This window comes from Lepisosteus platostomus, chromosome 3, assembly GCF_059453375.1.
Source record: "Lepisosteus platostomus isolate fLepPlt1 chromosome 3, fLepPlt1.hap1, whole genome shotgun sequence".
NCBI lineage: Eukaryota > Metazoa > Chordata > Actinopteri > Semionotiformes > Lepisosteidae > Lepisosteus > Lepisosteus platostomus.
Genome location: NC_142613.1, coordinates 13,101,150 through 13,122,331, shown reverse-complemented (window position 1 = coordinate 13,122,331; position 21,182 = coordinate 13,101,150). Strand labels below are relative to the sequence as shown.

At 50.4% G+C, this 21,182-nt stretch overlaps 2 protein-coding genes across 2 annotated transcripts; one reads left to right on the top strand and one right to left on the bottom strand.

Annotated features, from left to right (window-relative positions):
* The first annotated feature begins 4,279 nt into the window (after positions 1–4,279).
* Positions 4,280–9,077, top strand: LOC148674449 (dickkopf-related protein 4-like). The gene is made up of 4 exons (XM_088624567.1): positions 4,280–5,122; positions 6,516–6,666; positions 7,497–7,625; positions 8,353–9,077. The coding sequence occupies exons 1-4, from the start codon at positions 4,994–4,996 to the stop codon at positions 8,721–8,723; spliced, it is 780 nt and encodes a 259-aa protein (XP_088480693.1). The 5' UTR covers positions 4,280–4,993; the 3' UTR covers positions 8,724–9,077.
* Positions 9,078–9,780: 703 nt separating this feature from the next.
* Positions 9,781–20,476, bottom strand: polb (polymerase (DNA directed), beta). Its single transcript, XM_088624566.1, has 14 exons — positions 20,240–20,476; positions 19,276–19,333; positions 18,954–19,020; positions 18,725–18,799; positions 18,018–18,076; positions 17,274–17,323; positions 16,880–16,931; positions 16,133–16,187; positions 15,740–15,812; positions 15,504–15,574; positions 15,118–15,204; positions 13,106–13,170; positions 12,732–12,871; positions 9,781–11,235 (listed from the first exon to the last, which is right to left on the bottom strand). Exons 1-14 carry the CDS (start codon positions 20,298–20,300, stop codon positions 11,141–11,143), a joined length of 1,008 nt encoding a protein of 335 aa, XP_088480692.1. The 5' UTR covers positions 20,301–20,476; the 3' UTR covers positions 9,781–11,140.
* Between the last annotated feature and the right edge of the window lie 706 nt (positions 20,477–21,182).

Sequence of the window (21,182 nt, the reverse complement as noted above, 5' to 3'; positions counted from 1 at the left end):
TATATGCCTATTATGTTTTCAATGTTCATTCTTATTCTTAAGAAGGGCCAGCAACTATATCACTCTGCAACTCACAACTGGCAGCCCACTGAAGCTCAGCAGGTGTGAGCCTGGTCAGTACCTGGATGGGAGACCTCCTGGGAAAAAAACTAAGGTTGCTGCTGCTGGAGGAGATGTTAGTGGGGCCAGCAGGGGGCGCTCACCCTGCAGTCTGTGTGGGTCCTAATGCCCCAGTATAATGACGGGGACACTATACTGTAAACAGGTGCCGTCCTTCGGATGAGACGTAAAACCGAGGTCCTGACTCTCTGTGGTCATTAAAAATCCCAGGGCGTTTCTCGAAAAGAGTAGGGGTATAACCCCGGCGTCCTGGCCAAATTTCCCCTTGGCCGTTACCAATAATGGCCTCCTTATAATCTCCATCTAAGAACTGGCTTCATCACTCTACTCTCCTCCCCACTGAGAGCTGGTGTGTGGTGAGCGTTCTGGCGCACTACGGCTGCCGTCTCATCATCCAGGTGGGGCTGCACACTGGTGGTGGTGGAGGGGAGTCCCCATTACCTGTAAAGCGCTTTGAGTGGAGTGTCCAGAAAGGTGCTATATAAGTGTAAGCAATTATTAATTAATTATTCTTATTCTTATTTACAGTACTTTCATTCCACTTTCATTCAATTTAAACTTTCATTCTATCTTTCACTTGCCCCTGCTGGGTTGTTCCTTCCAGTTCAGAGCTTGATTTCCTTACCCTACTTCCCAAGAAAACAGGATTTCTTGGTTTTTCTTCAGGCTGGATCTCTGGAGACGTCGCACCATCATCATAATAATAGTTTTTATTTTAAAATGTTTTTTTTTTCCTTTAGCCAAAACACCTGCTGTGCCGCTGCTACAAGCGAGCAGCTTAAATCACTGGGATTAAAGTGAGATAGGAAGCACGTTTGCACATGAGCAACGAGGATAATACTCGTAATCATCACCTGAGGGCTAGTAACTGCCCTGCTTAATGCATTGCATACACTGCAATCTCTCCTCAAAGCTGAGATACTCAATTGGCCGTTACTTCCTTTTCTTGGTTTGTGATGTTAAACATTAAGAAGAACTCTACAGCCGAGACAATGAGGCAAACAGGAAAGTGGCTTCCCTACTGATATACTGTATTGTTTGCTATTCAACAGTCTGTTGAAAGAAGTGCCCTCTGAGCCAGCTGCTCCTGAAGCTACCTGCCCCTCACTGTCCCGAGCCACTCTCGCAACAGCCAGCCTCACACATATCTCACACACTGAGACACGCACGCACAGACTCAACACAAAATGCAACGCTACCAGACCCTAAAATGACATTACACACTGGCCGGGAAGCACCTCACCAGGGTGAGACACAGCAAACAGAAACAGACCCTGATAAAGTACAGACTTAGTTACCACAGCCTGGCCATAGAAACTGGACACAGGGAGACCTGGATACCCAGAGAGGACACGCTCAGGGACCACAGCCTGGCCATAGAAACTGGACACAGGCAGACCTGGATACCCAGAGAGGACAGGCTCAGGGACCACAGCCTGGCCATAGAAACTGGACACAGGCAGACCTGGATACCCAGAGAGGACAGGCTCAGTGTTCACAGCCTGGCCATAGAAACTGGACACAGGCAGACCTGGATACCCAGAGAGGACAGGCTCAGTGACCACAGCCTGGCCATAGAAACTGGACACAGGCAGACCTGGATACCCAGAGAGGACAGGCTCAGTGACCACAGCCTGGCCATAGAAACTGGACACAGGCAGACCTGGATACCCAGAGAGGACAGGCTCAGTGACCACAGCCTGGCCATAGAAACTGGACACAGGCAGACCTGAATACCCAGAGAGGACAGGCTGTGCTCCCACTGCCAGCAAGGAACAGCGACTGACCCTTTTAAATAACAGGTCTCAGGTGGTGTCTGTAAATATCTTGTTGTTATTGGTTTTGCAATACTATGATTCATCAGTCATGCCAATAAAGCTGTTGGAATCCTGAAAATACAAGAGGCCAGGCTGCTTGTAGTTCTCAGTGCTCGCCACTGGGGGGCAGGTGGTCAGTTCAGATCGGACTCCCCTCCACCACCACCAGTGTGCAGCCCCACCTGGATGATGCTCCAGTCCGCTCACCACACACCAGCGCTCAGTGGGGAGGAGAACAGAGTGATGAAGCCAGTTCAGAGATGGGGATCGTAAGGAGGCCATGATTGGTCAAGGCCAGGGGGACATTTGTGACCCCCCCCACCACACACACAGGTGGAGCAAGCGGACGACACAAATGATGTGTGCAGAAATGCACGAGGACAGGGAGAGGACAGACCGAGGAGAGTGAAATACAGCAGCTATTTTATTTTTTAATTAGAAGCCGTTTTCCTCCGTCGGTATACGATTGAAGTGCTAATATACTATGTAGTCTCTACCCCGATCAAAAGAACCCTTTCCCAGCCCCCCCGGTGGTGTTTCGCCGGGATCATAGGCGAGGTTGAGCCGTGCCCGTGTGGGAGCGCCGAGCGCGCGCGAGAGGGGGGCCAGGCGTCTCTAAAGCCAGCGGCGGAATTGCGGCTCTGAAATTACCTGCCAGTAATTAATAGGCTAGTTCCCCATCCGGCACATCCTTTCAACTTCAAACACCCCATCTTAAAAAACCTGTAGATACAGTATACGGGATACGGTTAAGGTGGATAGATAGAGCTGAGGACGGAAGGCACTTCTTTACACACAGGGTGGTGGGGGTGTGGAACAAGCCGAGGTCCTGGTTTATTTCAAAACCTTCCTCTCGACAGAGAACCTCGGAACACTTCGCAACCAAAAAAAAAAAAAGATCGATCGTTTGAAAATTAATGTTCTTACATGAAGTCAGAAAACTTCGTAACCTTTTTGAGTCCGGGTTGGGTTGGAGTGGGGTTTTAACACCAGAAACTGCAGCGAATGACCTTACATTCCCGGGAGATCGCTTTGTGGAGCGGCGTGTGTCAGGGCTAGCAGGCGAACGCGCACAGACTACAGGGCGGTCCAGTCCCGGTCCCGGATGTCCGGGTTGTCGCGCTAAACCAAGCGCTCCACCGGCTAAAGCCGATGATCACTGCATTAACCGGGCCAGTTCACCCAGCTCTTCAGGCGCTGCTGCCTGAGAGAAACATTGCCAACCCCCCCAGACACGCGTGCAGGCCCTTCAGAAACAGGACTGGACACCCGTGAGCAGAGACAGCAGGGGCTTAACTTCCTGCGGTGCGGTTGAAGAGTCGGGAGAAAGCTGCGGGTATCGGCGGACCCATTAATGAGTCATAGCAGCAGTCCACATAAAAGACACTCGGCGGAAACGATTACGCTGCGGGAGGACATAACGTGAAAACACCAGCGCTGTCCCTCGTCACCCAGCGGCTGAGACCGAATTTCAGGGGACGGAGCTGCGGCAGGTCTCTGGGGGGGTCACACACCTGCTCCGGAGGTACACAAAACTGCACATTGCTCTCTGTTAAGAGCAACGTACGCCAACGACTTGTTAGCAAACGCACGTTAGGATGAGGTGTTCAAGTAGGCAGCACGCGTAGGCTGCGAAGGAACAGGTAGAGGTTTCTTCCGCGCTGAAAGGGGACGATGCACAACGTTTCGGCTGTGGAGCCTTCTTGACCCTTCGTCTGAAGAAGGCCCCACAGCCGAAACGTCGCGTCTCTTTTCTTTTCCCTGCTGCGGAGACTGAACCTTCGCCCGTTGAGTTACGGAGAGCCGGGCTCTGCCGAGAGGCGGCCCTGTCCGCTCGTCTCCCCGAGCTCCTGGTGGCGATGTGCCGGCGGATGTCTGGCGTGGGTTGGACAGGGAAGCAGCGGACGGCGCAGGGGAGGTACGGGGTTTATCGGGAGGAAGAGGATCTGCGGGGAGATTCCGGCAATCCCTTTTAACACCCCCGCCCCCCCACCGAAATTACATCCCGTCTCCGCAGCCCTTCTCTAATCCCCCCCTTAATCCCGACAAGCAGCTGCGGCACCTCCTGCCGCTCCAACGCCGCGCACCCCTGCTCGCCCTCCCCGCGGCGCCCGCGGCCCGGAGCGGTGGGGTGTCTTCCCCTTTGCCCGAGTGGGAGAGAACGCGTGTGAGAGGGAGGGAGGAGAGAGGAGAAAGTCTGTTTGATGATGGCCCGTCATCGCGTTGTCCAAGCGACAGAAAGCGCGGGGAGAGCGCTGTAGATTGCGGGAGAGGGGGGCCGTCCAGGATGGTGGATAGGAGCGCAGGCTGGGCCGGGGGTTCGGGATATGAGTAGTAGCGGTTCAATAACCCGAGCGCATCTACGCCTGGATTTTCCGACGCGTATGTGGTCCTGCAATACAGGCGCTACGAGTATCTAAGAGATTCTGTTGTCTCCAGGTAACAGTGTCCGCGCCCGTAGCTAGGCGGCGGTGTTTGTGGTGCAGGGCTGGTAAAGACAGCTCCAGGCAGCGGCAGGTACAGGAGATAAACGCAGGGGAAGAGGGGCGATTAGCGAAACCGCTGCCTCCAGGTCCGGGGCTCTCCTGGCAGCTTTGAAGCCGCGGTTAATTACAATATCGCCTTTGCGCTGATTTCCCATCTGCAGGGGAGATCCAGATTAATGATTAATCCGGTCAGGAAACGAAATGGATCCGCCGGACCGGCCCGGGGGAAAGCTCATCCCAATCCGCTGCCTTTTCTCCAAAAACACTGCGCTGTATGTATGTACACAATCTCGCGGGTGTGTGGGCTGCGGGCAGGCAGCGCGGCTGCAGAGGAGGCGTGGGGAGTGGATCTTCCACGGCTCGGAGGTATAAATACGGGACAGACACCTCTGGACACAAACGGGGCTCGCCTGCCTGAGCGCACTATTTTACCGCCTGGGCACCAGCACCGAGAGAGCTCTCTCTGAGCGCAACTTGGGTGGAATAACGAACAAAAAAACCCGATAACTTCAAACTTTTTTAAGAGCGCAGTTCGAGCTGTTTTCTTGTTCCAGCTGCAGATAAAATACTATGCTGTATCGGAATATGTGCTGGCGAGGCGTTGCGGCGCTGTCGGTGCTGTGCTGCGTCGCTCGCTGCCTCATCCTTGAGTCCAACACGATCAAGTCCTCGGCCGAGCAGGGCAACCGGAACGGACAGGTGAGCAAGTGGACTTGTGCCTGAGCTCCATGAGCCCTCCTTATCTCTCCTGTCTCTGTCCCTCTGGTCTCTCCCTCCTTATCTCTCTCTGTCTCTGTTCCTCTGGTCTCTCACTCTCTGTCTCTGTCCCTCTGGTCTCTCCCTCCTTATCTCTCTCTGTCTCTGTCCCTCTGGTCTCTCCCTCCTTATCTCTCTCTGTCTCTGTCCCTCTGGTCTCTCACTCTCTGTCTCTGTCCCTCTGGTCTCTCCCTCCTTATCTCTCTCTGCCTCTGTCCCTCCGGTCTCTCCCTCCTTATCTCTCTCTGTCTCTGTCCCTCCGGTCTCTCCCTCCTTATCTCTCTCTGTCTCTGTCCCTCTGGTCTCTCACTCTCTGTCTGTGTCCCTCTGGTCTCTCCCTCCTTATCAATTCAATTCAATTCATGTCTCTGTCCCTCTGGTCTCTCACTCTCTGTCTCTGTCCCTCTGGTCTCTCCCTCCTTATCTCTCTCTGTCTCTGTCCCTCTGGTCTCTGACTCCCCTCACTCTCTGTCTCTGTCCCTCTGGTCTCTCCCTCCTTATCAATTCAATTCAATTCAGGTGCTTTATTAGCATGACCGATGGGTACAATCAGTGTTGCCAAAGCAAATAAAAATAATAAAATTAACATGGAACAAAACAAAAAAAATAGAAGTAAAATAAAATCTACAGACATGTTACAGACATTTACAACAAAGACATATTATAAAATATTGACATATACTGTAGGCGGCTGGAGCATTACTGGGAGACAGACTCACTGTTCCTCAGGCTGTGACAGGAGATCACATACTGGGCTGCCAGATCAACTGAGTCTCTCTCTGTCTCTGTCCCTCTGGTCTCTCACTCTCTGTCTCTGTCCCTCTGGTCTATCACTCCTCTCACTCTCGGTCTCTGTCCCTCTGGTCTCTCACCCCTCGGGTCTCTCTCACTCCAAGTACCACAGAGGAGTGTCAGAACAGCACTTGACACTCGGAGGGTCAGAGTGTGTTTGAGTTGCTGGGCTGTGCCTTGGGCACAACTCTCCAAGCCTCAAACAAAGATGCTTCCAATATTCCAGATTCCCAAGACTGTGGAGGTGTCCCTGTAAACACAGGTAGCTTGTGCTGATAGGTTTTGGCCATATTTAAGCTTCCAGTCTGAGCTTTTAGGACTCTACTGCAATAAATCAGAGGGACCCCTAATTCCTCAGGTTTTGCAGTGACCTTCTGCTGATAGCTGTCAATCATGTTCAGCCCCACTATTTGAAAGGAATGAACTGGCAGAAGTCAATGGGTCGCTGAGATCCCACAGACAGCTCGTCAGCACCGGGGCTGCAGAAGGCTGCTTGTCATGTTTCCCAAGAGCTGTGTTCACCATGTCTCTGTCTGTCTGGCAGGCCTTGCGATGTCAAGCGGACAGCAACTGCACCCGGGGACAGTACTGCGACCACTCTCGCCCCCTGGAGCCTGTGTGCGCCGCCTGCCGCCCTGCGCGGCGCCGCTGCCACAGCGACAGCATGTGCTGCTCAGGCATGCTGTGCATCAACGGTAAGGACCGACTCTCACGCCTCTCTCTCTGTCCCTCTGGTCCCTCCGGTCTCTCACAGAGCTGCTCTGAAGCAGACCGCTGTAGGGCAGCACTGGGGCGCAGGCGTTAGCTTTGCCGCCCCGCAACGCTGGGGCACCCCTCAGTTCAGGGGTGCTGTCTGTGTGGACTTTGGATGTCCTCTCATGTTTGTGTGGGTTTCCTCTCTCGGTCAACTTCTGAGAAAACGTCTGAGAAAGTGAGTGTGTGTCAATGTCTGTCTGCCCTGAGATGGACTGGGTTCCCCCCGCAGGGTGTGCCCTGCCTCGTGCCCGCTTCTTGCCAGGATAGGCTCTGTCTCCTCCGCGATCCTAAATTAGACGAAACAGTTAGAAAATGGATGGATGGAATATTGTTGGAAAAGCTGCACAATGTATACAGCTTCCCTGAAGCCTGCAGAAACAGCACACACTTTCTAACCTGCACTGCCCTCACTGTGCACTGCTGTACCTTTCATGACGGGATTCTTTCTGAAGGTATCAGGTTGCCTGTTTGAAGTTGCTGTATAATCGTCCTGTTCTTCTGCAGACGCTGCACAGAGGAGGCTAATTACAGAGTCCCCATGGGCAGATCAAACAAAATGATCTGTAATTTTGTAACTCAAGCTTCGTTGTTTATTTTTGTTAGAAGCTATTAAGCATTTATTTTCACAGTGTTTTGCTGCTCAATAGAATTTCCGTTTCTGTCGGGTGGGTGTTGACTTACGCGTGGCGTAGGGATTGAAATGGTAAGGCGAGGAACATATTCACTGAAGTGTGGGCGCTCTCTGACGCCCCCTTGTGCCTGTGTTCAGAGGTGTGTGGTCGGCCCGAGGAGGGGAGAGTGGCGCCCGTGACACCTGTGACAGGCAAGACCTCGCCGGTTCGTGGCAAGAGTAACCAGCGCCCTCCAGTGGACAGGCCCGGAAAGGAGGATGAGAAAGGTGAGAGAGTAATGGTGAGAGAGGGGCTGGAGGAAGTAACAGCGATAAATAGCTTGGAGGTGTGACGGTTTGGGTGTCCCATCCCTGCTCCTGGCGTCCCACACACTTGCTGCTGGCGTCCCACCCATGCTCCTGGCGTCCCACACCCCTGTGCCTGGCGGCACAAGTTTTTAAAATGAAGCAGAGCAATACATATTATTTAAAAAGATGATTTAAACTACAGGACAACAAATATGGATGGCACAGTGGCACAGTTGTTAACATTGCTGCCTCACACCTCTGGGGCCCAGGATTCAATTCTGGACCGGGGGTGCCATCTTTGTGGAGTTTGCATGTTCTCCTGCGTCTACATGGTTTTCCTTCCACAGTCCAAAGAGATGCTGGGGGGGTTAGTTGGCTTCTGGGAAAACTAGCCCTGGTGTGAGTGCCATGTGATATATTGGCATCCCTTCCAGAGTGTATCCTGGGATAGGCTCATGCTCCCTTGCAAGCCTGTATTGGATAAAGCAGTAAGAAATGGAAGGATGGATATCAGTTAAAGGTCCAGGGATTTCAATAAAGTCTGTTCTTTTCAGCGCACAGCTTTTCTTAATCGCTGGGGACCAGTCAGGTTCCTGGCCTGCTCATCTCTTCTGGAGGGGAGCAGGGGTAACGGTTGGTGAAGTGCCTCTAGTGAGGTCAAGCAGTGCGGGAAGGAGACTCTAACCCTGGCGTTCCCCTTGTGCAGGGCAACAGGGCGCCCCCTGCGTGCGCTCCTCGGACTGCGGCGAGGGCCTGTGCTGCGCGCGCCACCTGTGGGTGAAGATCTGCAAGCGCAGGCCGGGGGAGGGGGAGCTGTGCTCCAAGCGTGGCCGCAAGGAGAAACCGTCCAGCCGCGAGACCTACCAGCGCTGCGACTGCAACCAGGGGCTCGTCTGCCGCCCCCAGGCCCAGACCCCGAACGCTCAGAGGGGACAGAGCCGGCTCAGCGTCTGCCAGCGCACGCAGGGCCCCACCCGGCCGAAGACTGGCCCCCAGAGGAAAGCCAGGCACTCCCACAGGGCAGGGAGAGGGAGGGAGGGGGTGTTGGAGGAGAGGAGTGGGGAATGGGAGGGGTAGAGAGAAGGGGGGCGGGGAGAGAGGTGGGGGCGGGGAGGGGTAGAGAGAGAGGGGCCGGGGAGAGAGGGGGTGGGGGAGGAGAGACGTGGAGAAGGGGAGGGGGTAGAGAGAGAGGGGCCGGGGAGAAAGGGGAGCCCTTCTCCTGTCACTGCACTGAAGTTTCTGTTTCTTCTAAGGCCACCAGATAAAAGGACCCAAGGCCATTTAGACCCACTACTGACACTGTCCTGATAGAGTAGAATCAGCCAGTTAGTGCCTCTGTACAAGCCCCAGTGCCTGGAGGGGACTGCTGGGAAAAAGACTGTAAATTTGTACTGAAATTCCTTATTTTTCAATAAATATAATATGAATGAGCGTGGAGTGGGTCTCATGGTTCTGTTGATTGCAAACGGAGGGGTGTTCCTGCCTGGCCCGTTCACAAAGCTCGCTGCTGAAGAACAGAATTTGCCCCGTTTTCTGTCAGACCTTGTAAGAGGATAAGGGTGCAGATCTCCACTGCACAGGCACTGCATCTTTTTCCATTTAAACAGTTGCTGAATTTGTCAACTCAAGGTTGAAGTTATTGGAGCCCAAATTGTCTTGCTTTTGCTTAAGCAAGAAGCTTTGAAAACCGTGAACTAACTAGCTGAGCTCTTCCACAGCCTCCACCTCCTCCTCCATCTGCACACCGCTGTGCTCAGGTCTCCCACAACTCAGACACCAGCAGGACTTTCAATTCACTCAGAGCCTCCTTTGTCACTGTTTTCTACAACAGTGAGGGGCATGAAACAACACATTAGCGGCTCCAATAACCATTAGATGTATTTTTAATCCCTCTTCATATATTCTAATCACTTATTATACGACTACATCTTAGTCTGAATTAGAAAAAAAACAAGCTTGATGTTTAGCAACCTTCAGGTCAAGGTCAAAAGTTGTTTTGGACTGTAAAACACAGCTCTGTCAGGACTACCTTAGTTTTAACCACAATGGCTAGAATTCCAGTAGAAGACCACAAGACGTTTGTTGCTGCACAAAGACACACAGTACAACTGGGTGGAAAAAAAAGATCTACGACTCTGGCACAGCACCTGTTTTATTAGGACTCTGGTTTTCAATACATTTCCCAACAGCTGTAATTACTGCTTAGGTGACGTCCGAGTCCGCATCACGTTAAATGGATTCAAACTGGGTGTTTTGAAGTGGTGGTGATGGTCCAGTAACTGGGGTTTTTCCCTCTGGACCAGAATTTCCAACCCATTACCCTGGTACACTGCCCCAGTACAGTACCCAGGGACATTGTGTCGATGGAGGTTACATCTTTCAGATGACCTTACTGCTTAATTACAGGGCACTATTCAGAAGAACAGGAGTGTTAATCCCAGGAGGCTGAGTTCCACTCTGGGTCTGACCACTATGATTTCCCCAGTCTTCCCCCTGATTCAACTGATCTTCTGCGAAGTGGGGCTGGAGTTCAGTGGTGGATGAAGTAGGTCACCTATATGTGATATGGGATAAACCTCTCTGATAAATCTAAATGATGATCTAAATACAAGAGTTCGCTCTTACTGAAAGGGCATTAATTGCATGAATCCACACTGACACTGCGGACCGGGTCCATACTTAAAGTGTTCGGCTGGCTTTAACGACACACCTTTAAGAGGGCTAACCCAGTCGGGCTCTAGACTAGGGACGGGCAGTCATCTGCTTGCAGGTACCCATCATGCATGTTGTCTCGTATGACCTGGATCAAAGCAGACTGGACAGTCCTGGTCCTGGAGGATCAGGGTGTCTGCAGGTTTTCACTCCAACGGTTATTAACAACCAATTAACTCCTTAGCTGGGCCCAATTATTAGCTTCTCAGCATCGCAGGTGCTGATGCTTTTAAGAGACCGGCCTGTTTTCACCTGCAGACACACTGATCCTCCAGGACCAGGGCTGTCCAGTCTGCTTTGATCCAGGTCATGCGAGACAACGTGCATGATGGGTACCTGCCAGCAGATGACGTGGCAAACTGTCACAACACATTTCACTTTCATGATTCTTGCTTTATAATCAATTTATATACAGTGAAAACTGCTCAAGAACGCAAATAAATTCTAAATATCGATGTTCTTACCAGTCATGCAGATGCAACCTGGTAGCTTTTCATAGACACTGAAGTTAAATATTAAATACAAAGGACACACATGTGCTTCTGCCTCTGTCCTGTACTGGTGAATATTCTCCACTCAGGATAAACGCCTGTACAGAGCAAGGCTGAGGCCTCCTTTACATACATGAAACAGGATCTGCGATCCAGCCCTTTAAAACTCATTTTAAAAACACAGCACCAGAAGTAAAAGCTCCGGAGCGCCGAGCTGCACACCCGCGCTGAGAACAGCAGAGAGACGGAGACACACACACAGCGGTGCTGCGGGCTCTGGCTCTCTCTGCGTCACTCGCTGCGGTCCTTGGGCTCCCGGTATTTCCACTGGATGTAATCGAAGATGTCCTTTTCGCTCTCCACCGGGAGAGCCTCTCCAGCTATGCCTAGGAGAGGAGAGGGAGAGAATGAGGGCACATGGCCATCCACTGACAGAACATCATCTACAGTCTGAACAGGTCAGTTCTTGAAAAGGAGAAAGAAAGAAGAAAAAGCACCTATGCAGGTGTGTGCAGCACAGATGATACCTTGTGCTTTTTCCCCTTTCTTCTGATTTTGAGTGTAGTATTAACCTGACACAGCTTCCCATCTCTGATTTGATCACAGAGAACACAGATCAGCAACGATCCAGATCCTCATCTCCCTCCCTCCATCTCTTTCCCTGCCCTTCTTTCTTTCTGGGTATCCAGGTCTGTCTGTGTCCAGTTTCTCTGGCCAGGCTGTGGTCACTGAGCCTGTCCTCTCTGGGTATCCAGGTCTGCCTGTGTCCAGTTTCTATGGCCAGGCTGTGGTCACTGAGACTGTCCTCTCTGGGTATCCAGGTCTGTCTGTGTCCAGTTTCTCTGGCCAGGCTGTGGTCACTGAGCCTGTCCTCTCTGGGTATCCAGGTCTGCCTGTGTCCAGTTTCTATGGCCAGGCTGTGGACACTGAGACTGTCCTCTCTGGGTATCCAGGTCTGTCTGTGTCCAGTTTCTCTGGCCAGGCTGTGGTCACTGAGCCTGTCTTCTCTGTGTACCTAGGTCTCTATGTGTCCAGTTTCTATGGCCAGGCTGTGGACACTGAGCCTGTCCTCTCTGGGTATCCAGGTCTGCCTGTGTCCAGTTTCTATGGCCAGGCTGTGGGCACTGAGCCTGTCCTCTCTGGGTATCCAGGTCTGCCTGTGTCCAGTTTCTATGGCCAGGCTGTGGTCACTGAGCCTGTCCTCTCTGGGTATCCAGGTCTGCCTGTGTCCAGTTTCTATGGCCAGGCTGTGGGCACTGAGCCTGTCCTCTCTGGGTATCCAGGTCTGCCTGTGTCCAGTTTCTATGGCCAGGCTGTGGACACTGAGCCTGTCCTCTCTGGGTATCCAGGTCTGTGTGTGTCCAGTTTCTATGGCCAGGCTGTAGTCACTGAGCCTGTCCTCTCTGGGTATCCAGGTCTGTCTGTGTCCAGTTTCTATGGCCAGGCTGTGGTCACTGAGTCTGTCCTCTCTGGGTATTAAGGTCTGCCTGTGTCCAGTTTCTATGGCCAGGCTGTGGACACTGAGCCTGTCCTCTCTGGGTATCCAGGTCTGCCTGTGTCCAGTTTCTATGGCCAGGCTGTGGTCACTGAGCCTGTCCTCTCTGGGTATCCAGGTCTGCCTGTGTCCAGTTTCTATGGCCAGGCTGTGGTCACTGAGTCAGATAGTCACCCAAGGTGTATTCCCTCCCCCTATTCATCCCTCTGGGCCTTGAGGACAGTATCAGTGGAGCCCATCTGATTGCCATGGCTGCCGCAGATCTGTCTTTAGGACCCAGGAGATAAAGGTAAGTCCAACTGAAATGTGGAGCCTTGAGTGCGAAGAGGCTGGTCTGGGGAGAGCGGGTCCCAATCCTGCAGCCCTCACTGGAAAGGAGAGACGAACCTGTCACCCCCACGGGCCGGATGGTGTACTCGTTCAGGGTGAAGCCCATCTCCAGGGCGTGGGCCCGCATGTTCTTATTGAAGATGTCGCTGCCAGTGAAGTACAGCACCCCGCAGTAATACTGGTCCTTCGGAATGAGCCTGCAGGGAGAGACAGGAGGAAGACAAAGCAGCGGGCCGGCCGATGAGGACAAGGGGAGAGAGAGATGCGAGAGGGAAAAGAGGCGATGGGAGACAGCAGGAGGTGAAGAGGAGGGAAGGAGAAAGAAATAGAGACAGGGACGTTAGCAGCTTCAGCACAGATCCACTCTGGCAGAAGGGCGGAGACACTAAAACAGTCGCCACCCCAGCCTGGGACGGGGCGCTGGGACTCACCTGATGTCAATACGCCGGTGGGGGTAGTCCGAGCCATCCTCATCATCGTCCAGCTGACACACCCCCTGGCAAAGACAGGAAGAGTAAATTCAGCACATACACTCCTCCCTCCGGGAAACACAGTCCTGTAGTACAGCTGGACACTACAGTGTGTAGACTCCTCACTCCAGGAAATACAGTACAGACACTACAGTGTGTACACTCCACACTCCAGGAAATACAGTACAGACACTACAGTGTGTAGACTCCACACTCCAGGAAATACAGTACAGACACTACAGTGTGTACACTCCACACTCCAGGAAATACAGTACAGACACTACAGTGTGTACACCACACTCCAGGAAATACAGTACAGACACTACAGTGTGTACACCACACTCCAGGAAATACAGTACAGACACTACAGTGTTTAGTATCCTCACTCCAGGAAGTACAGTACAGACACTACAGTGTGTAGACTCCACACTCCAGGAAATACAGTACAGACACTACAGTGTGTACACCACACTCCAGGAAATACAGTACAGACACTACAGTGTTTAGTATCCTCACTCCAGGAAATACAGTACAGACACTACAGTGTGTACACCACACTCCAGGAAATACAGTACAGACACTACAGTGTGTAGACTCCACACTCCAGGAAATACAGTACAGACACTACAGTGTGTAGACTCCTCACTCCAGGAAATACAGTACAGACACTACAGTGTGTACACTCCTCACTCCAGGAAATACAGTACAGACACTACAGTGTGTACACCACACTCCAGGAAATACAGTACAGACACTACAGTGTGTAGACTCCACACTCCAGGAAATACAGTACAGACACTACAGTGTGTAGACTCCACACTCCAGGAAATACAGTACAGACACTACAGTGTGTAGACTCCACACTCCAGGAAGTACAGTACAGACACTACAGTGTGTACACTCCTCACTCCAGGAAATACAGTACAGACACTACAGTGTGTACACCACACTCCAGGAAATACAGTACAGACACTACAGTGTGTAGACTCCACACTCCAGGAAATACAGTACAGACACTACAGTGTGTAGACTCCACACTCCAGGAAATACAGTACAGACACTACAGTGTGTAGACTCCACACTCCAGGAAATACAGTACAGACACTACAGTGTGTAGACTCCACACTCCAGGAAATACAGTACAGACACTACAGTGTGTACACCACACTCCAGGAAATACAGTACAGACACTACAGTGTGTAGACTCCTCACTCCAGGAAATACAGTACAGACACTACAGTGTGTAGACTCCACACTCCAGGAAATACAGTACAGACACTACAGTGTGTACACCACACTCCAGGAAATACAGTACAGACACTACAGTGTGTAGACTCCTCACTCCAGGAAGTACAGTACAGACACTACAGTGTGTAGACTCCACACTCCAGGAAGTACAGTACAGACACTACAGTGTTTAGTATCCTCACTCCAGGAAATACAGTACAGACACTACAGTGTGTACACCACACTCCAGGAAATACAGTACAGACACTACAGTGTGTACACTCCTCACTCCAGGAAATACAGTACAGACACTACAGTGTGTACACCACACTCCAGGAAATACAGTACAGACACTACAGTGTGTAGACTCCACACTCCAGGAAATACAGTACAGACACTACAGTGTGTAGACTCCACACTCCAGGAAATACAGTACAGACACTACAGTGTGTAGACTCCTCACTCCAGGAAGTACAGTACAGACACTACAGTGTGTAGACTCCACACTCCAGGAAATACAGTACAGACACTACAGTGTTTAGACTTCACACTCCAGGAAATACAGTACAGACACTACAGTGTGTACACCACACTCCAGGAAATACAGTACAGACACTACAGTGTGTAGACTCCATACTCCAGTAGCTGCTTTAGCTCTGAAGTTGCTGCAGTGTGTGCTGACAGTACAGGTTCTGGCACTGACAGGAGTCAGGATGCGGTTGCACAGGCACGCCCCAGAGCCTCACCATGAACTTGGTGTCCCCCATGGACAGGGTGTCTGTGACGAAGCCCAGAGACTCCAGGTGTTCCACTGCTGCTTGCAGGAGCTTGGGCTGGAAACACAGAGACATCAGCAGGGCCTGATCTGCCCGGTTTGCCTGGGCTAATTCATTCACCCATCCTTATCCTCTCTTTGATTCCTTCACCTAGTAATTACTGCATCCCACTGAAGCCCCCCCGCCCCTCCTCCCCGCGCGGAGATCAAAGAGCGGAGCCCTCTTTCTCTGAAACAAAGACAGGCCTTCCGGGGAGAAAGAGGAGGCGAACGAGAGAGAGAGAGAAAGACACAAGCACAAGAGAACCCCTCAAAGAGCGGCTGACCCCCCTGACCTGAGCACAGCGAAGGGCTCACCTGTTTGGGAGAGGTGGAGGTGTATTCGGGGTGGGTCAGCAGGATGTCAATATCCCCACTGGACTCAGCTCCTGGGGTGGCAACACACAGAGGGTCAAGATACTGACGCAGAGGTGATACACACACTGCCCACCAACACACACAGACACAGAGGGACAGAGGGGGAGGCGGAGGGACAGAGGGACAGAGGGGGAGGCGGAGGGACAGAGGGACAGAGGGGGAGGCAGCACACTCACCCCTCCTGAAGCTGCCACAGATGGTGCCAATGTAGTCTGGGCTGAGCTTCTCGAGCTCCTGCAGGATCAGAGCCTGTGAAAACACACACACCACTCTGGGCTCTGCATCTCGCACTGCTGTACATGCTCTGACACTTTTACACATAACTGTGGGGGTTTAAACATGCAAAACAACTCAGATACTAGCACCCTACATACTACCATAACTGTGCACATTCACCTAATGAGGAACTTTAAATAATCTGAGCTCAGACAGCAATCGCAACATCACTTCTACTTTTATTACCATTCTGCTGTCAAAGATAAATCGCTTTGGATACAAAAAACGATCACCACCACTATACTCCCTCCATGATTTATATTTCTAATAGGACATGTGGCCTCAGCACTGACCTCCATCTTCAGCATCTCAGACCGAGGGATCCTCTTCTCAAAGTCCTCAAAATACCTGCAAGGCAAGGTGGGGTTCAGGAGCACTGGCGCCACCTGCTGGGACACTGCAGCCTTACAGCAGGACTGGTGCACTGCACTGCAGAAGGTGGAGGCTGCTCTCTCTTTTCCTTGTCCAGGTGGTTTTCTCTGTCACTCAAACTCTAGTGCAGCGATTCCCGACCCTGGAGCACCTATCTCTTGTGTGCAAACCTGTTCATTATTCAGTTAAGTCTACTTGAACCTTAACAGAGCCAACTAAGTGATAGAATATTCTACTCTCAAGACTTACAAAAAACCTTTAATTCCGAGAGGTATTGTGTCCCTTTTTTGACTTGCTTGTTGCTCCCCTATAGTTTTCCAGTCACGATGTGAACACACAGGTGAGAATGACCATGTTGAACCCTCCCAGTAAAGGCCACTTGGTCCAAATCCAGCAAGTCACTGAAACTAAGCTAACGCCTTACTATTTAAGAAATGAAACGGTTTTAAAACACCTTAAATTTGAGAGTATGATGAGCCAAACCAAGACACTGGGGTACTCTGGGATCAGGAATGGGGAACACTGAGGGAGGGCATTTCTAAGAACTGGGGAGGTGGGGGAGGACTCCCTCTGCTGCTCAGAATGAGTAAGTGCATGACAACATGACTACTGCACAGCTCATCCACTGCAATGTTCAGGCAAGCGAAGACAATCAAAAACTGACTTACCTCAGACCAATCCGCTGATGGTGGTTGAGCTTGTGTTCATTTTCCCTCAGATCTGCATGGTAAAAAAAGGCAAGATTGAAAGTTCTGGATGAGACAGACGAGGTTTCTTAAAATACCCCCCAGATCTGTCCATGACAGACAGGAGTGTTACAGCTGAATTTCTAAATGTCTGAATGAAGCTTTTGTTGACAAAAAAGGAGATGATGGGGGGAGGTGGGGTGTACGTTGAAGCTGTGGATGGACACATCGCCCCCTAATGATCTAATGACGAAGGTGTGCACTGGAAGCTCTACATGAGGAGATAGGAGTGTCATTAGTACAGGTGTGAATGAGTATGACTGTGGTGGCTCACATACACATGGCCATGGCCAACTGTTAATGTAGACAAACTAACCGTCCAGGGTCTTAACTCCCTCGGCCACTAACTTGCGCGCCGCCGCTGGCCTGGAGAAACAGACAGAGAGCGAACAGAGAGAAAAGAAACTGGAATGTTATTGGCCCTAAAACACAAAACACACCAAGGTGAGAGAGAAAAAGACTAATTAGACCCTGACAAAGTTCAGGCTCAGTGACCACAGCCTGGCCATAGAAACTGCACACAGGCAGACCTGGATACCCAGAGAGGACAGGCTCAGTGTCCACAGCCTGGCCATAGAAACTGGACACAGGCAGACCTGGATACCCAGAGAGGACAAGCTCAGTGACCACAGCCTGGCCATAGAAACTGGACACAGGCAGACCTGGATAGCCAGGACAGTCTCACTGACCATCTTGATTCTTATTTAGGGTGGGAGAGGTCTTAGGTTCAAATCCTGGGTGAGCCTGTTTGCTTCAGGCAGCACTGTGCAGCAGTGGTCAGGCTTCTGGACTGCAGCTGTAGGGGTGTGTGTTCAAATATCAGATGAGACACTACTGCTGCACCCCTGAGCAACTGGAGTCTGTTCCAGCCAAACACCCAGCTGTGTAAATGGGTAAACATGTAGGTGGGCTCTGGTTAACAGCACCAGCCAAATAAATGAGTAAGATTAGTAGATTTACTAATAATCGCAACTCCTTGTCCCTCCCTGGATGTCGGAAGAGATGTGAAAGAATCTGGGGGAGAGAACAATGTAGAAAGAGGCAGACAGATCACACGTACCCGATTCCCGTCACTCTGGTGAGGAAGTTAATGGAGGTGCTGGTGTCGTCACTACGGATCTGGAAAAGGTGAGCAGGGATTAACGAGGGAATGGGACCGCGATGCTTCAACATCCCAGCCAATGTGCTCCTGTGACCATCGGGAGAGAAGGCCACCGCAGTCTCTGGTCATAAGCGTGTAGTAAGGTGGGGAGCTGCGCCGCCTTCCTCATGGGGACCAGCGGTCCAGCCCTCCGACCGGAGGATTCAGAGTCTCTGATGAGCCTGCCCTCGACAGCCATGGGGTGAACATGCAAACTCCACACATACAGCCACCAAAGGCCAGAATCCTACTCAGGAGGTGCAAGGCTTCATTTCTAGACCCTACTCCACTGGGCTAACCTCATTATTATTAGAAAAATAATGTCACAATGAGAGAAGACCCAGGTGCTGCGCAAGTACAGGGGAGCGCTAGAGATGGTCAGCGCTCATGGAAATCATCATCATCACAGTTGCACAGTCGTGTTTGTGGGTTTACAAAGAGCACATCTGCACAGTCTGCCGCTGTGAGAATTACCCCTGCTGGTCCAGACAGTGCCAGAATCTTGTGGGAAGGCCTGAGCTCTCCTAAAGACACGCCTGGTGACTCCACGCTGGGTGGGTATGTAACAAGACATAAGAGGGGGTGCTCAGCGTGGGGGGTGAGGGGCCCCCCTCTCTCCCTCTCACCTTCTCCAGTTTGCGCAGCTTCCCCGTGGCCAGGAACTCGTCGATCTTCTCCGCGATCTTCGTGCCCACGCCCTCCTGCCACCGAACACAAGCACACGCGCGCACAGGGCGCTGTCAGTCGCTCACGAGCAAGGAGGACAGCGCAAACAGAAGGCAGGGGGTAACAGAGCCAGGGGGGAGAGAGAAGAGAGAGGCGAGGGAGAGGAGGCAAGCCGAGGCAGGCTCTCACCAGCTTCTTGGCCTCGCTGCCACTCTTGATCTTCTGGGGATATTTGGAAATGACGGAGGCAGCTTTCCTGGGGAAGGCAGAGGGCATGATAATTAATACCCCACTGGCCAGACACACCCCAACAGACTATAAACCACCCAAACGCCCACCTGGACCTACTATATCCCAACTGACCCCGAACCAGCCACACAGCTTCATCTTACAGCACCAAGCCAAAAGCCATCTAACTGACCCCCCAGCTCTCCAACAGACCACAATCCAAACCAACTGCTCCCCTCAGTGTGTCTCATGGAGCAGTACAGCTGCTCCTCTCAGTTCTCACCTGTAGGCATTGTACTTGTGGATCGCTCTGTTCACATTCCTTTCATAATTGGCCAGCTCTAGCGAGAAAGGGGGAGAGGAAAGGGAAGAAGGCAGAGTGATGGAAAAGGGAAAAATACAAATTATGATTCCAGTTTTAAAAAATATAGACAATTATGTCATGCTGATCACTGTACTTTAAAACAGATGTGCACATGCACAAATTTGTATATTTATGTTAATTTAATATCTGGAATATTCACAGTAATAGTTAATTGAGGAAATGATACTAATTTTTAAGACAAAAAGACTGATACTTAGGGATCTTTGCCGAGCTGCTTTCTGATTGGCCAACAATAATTTTATCAGCCAATCAGGACAAGGAATACGTCTCTTTAAAGAAAAGTGTTCGCATTACGTTTTTATCAGCTTTAAAGAGGATTTCGTGAAAACAGGGTATTTTATTTCAGCGATAACACATACAGCCGAGACCTGCACACAATATTCTTTCGGAACTCTAGAAAGTTATCTTAAGAGCTATTTAAACGGAGTAACTACAGCGGGAAACACGATCCCTGGCCGACAGAAATGGCCCTGTCTAATTTTACCCCGACTACTGGCGATTGTGCACCACTAACTTTTACCGTGGAACATGACCAAATAATCACTACATTATCACGAATATTGGGTTTATTTAAATATAAACAGTGCCGACAATTACCATTCTTTAATATATTTAAGATGGATTAAACTCCAATGCGACCCAGGCAAAAACAAAGCCACCCTCGATCTATCCAGCAAATACTTCAAGCTGTCATTTATGATAAAATACTACGTTACGTACTGTACTGTAAAAAGACAGTTAAAATGGACAGTGGATTCAGAATGTTCATGCGTAATCTTCTTATGAGACGGACAGCATTAACACTGTGACAGCCCTTAAAATTATTAAAATGTAGTCAACAGTGCGCTCGACGAACTCATACCTATGAGAAAGTCGGTGATTCCCTCATTTAGGCTTTCTTGCGGGGCCTTCCTTTTGCTCATCTTGACGAGAAAGTTAAGAAATCCTTCTCTCTCTACTAACTGGGCGGTAATCGGTTTAAAAACAGGTAAACGGGATCTAAACTGAGGACCAACACGGCTCTGCCCACCAGCTCAGACAATGGACACACAAATCGGTGCAGACGCCACGCAGCAGCGCACGATGATGACGACATGACGCAGCCCCGACGTATCCATTTTTTAAAAATGTCTATTAAATGTAAAAAGAATGTACAAAAACAAATACAACTACAGGAGCAGAAACAGATAAGAGGATAAGAGAAAAAAAAAACACATAAACAGAAAAAACAATTAACTGACAGAGATAATTAGGTAAATTATTTATGTGACCACATTATATTTTTTACATGCAGTATATCACGTTTTCCTTCCTTTAGCATTTTTTCAAAATTTTATAAAATTTAAATTATGTTTCAACTCCATCTCAAAAGTACTAAAAAAGGGAGTATTATTGGACCATTGTGATTTATGAATATGAAATTTACCCTGAATGACTAGTAAATCTATTATAAATGCTCTTTTTCCAAATGTCCTTACACAGTACAACAAAATATCAAAATCCTTAAATCTGAAAAACACCTTTAAATGCCTGCAAACAAAACTCTGCAAATCCATTAGAAACAACTTCACAAACATACACCTAACAGATAAATGCACCAAAGACTCCCCTTCAGCCCGATGAAAACACACACAAACCATCCCGCTCATGCTTAAAATTAGAGACTACTAATTTAACTGGATAAAACTTGTGAACAATTTTAAACGATATCTCTTTAACTTTATGTGTAATACAATATCTATCAGGAGTTGTCCAAATTGATTTCCATTTTCAAACATTGTATTCCAAAAAGATAAACAAGGAGG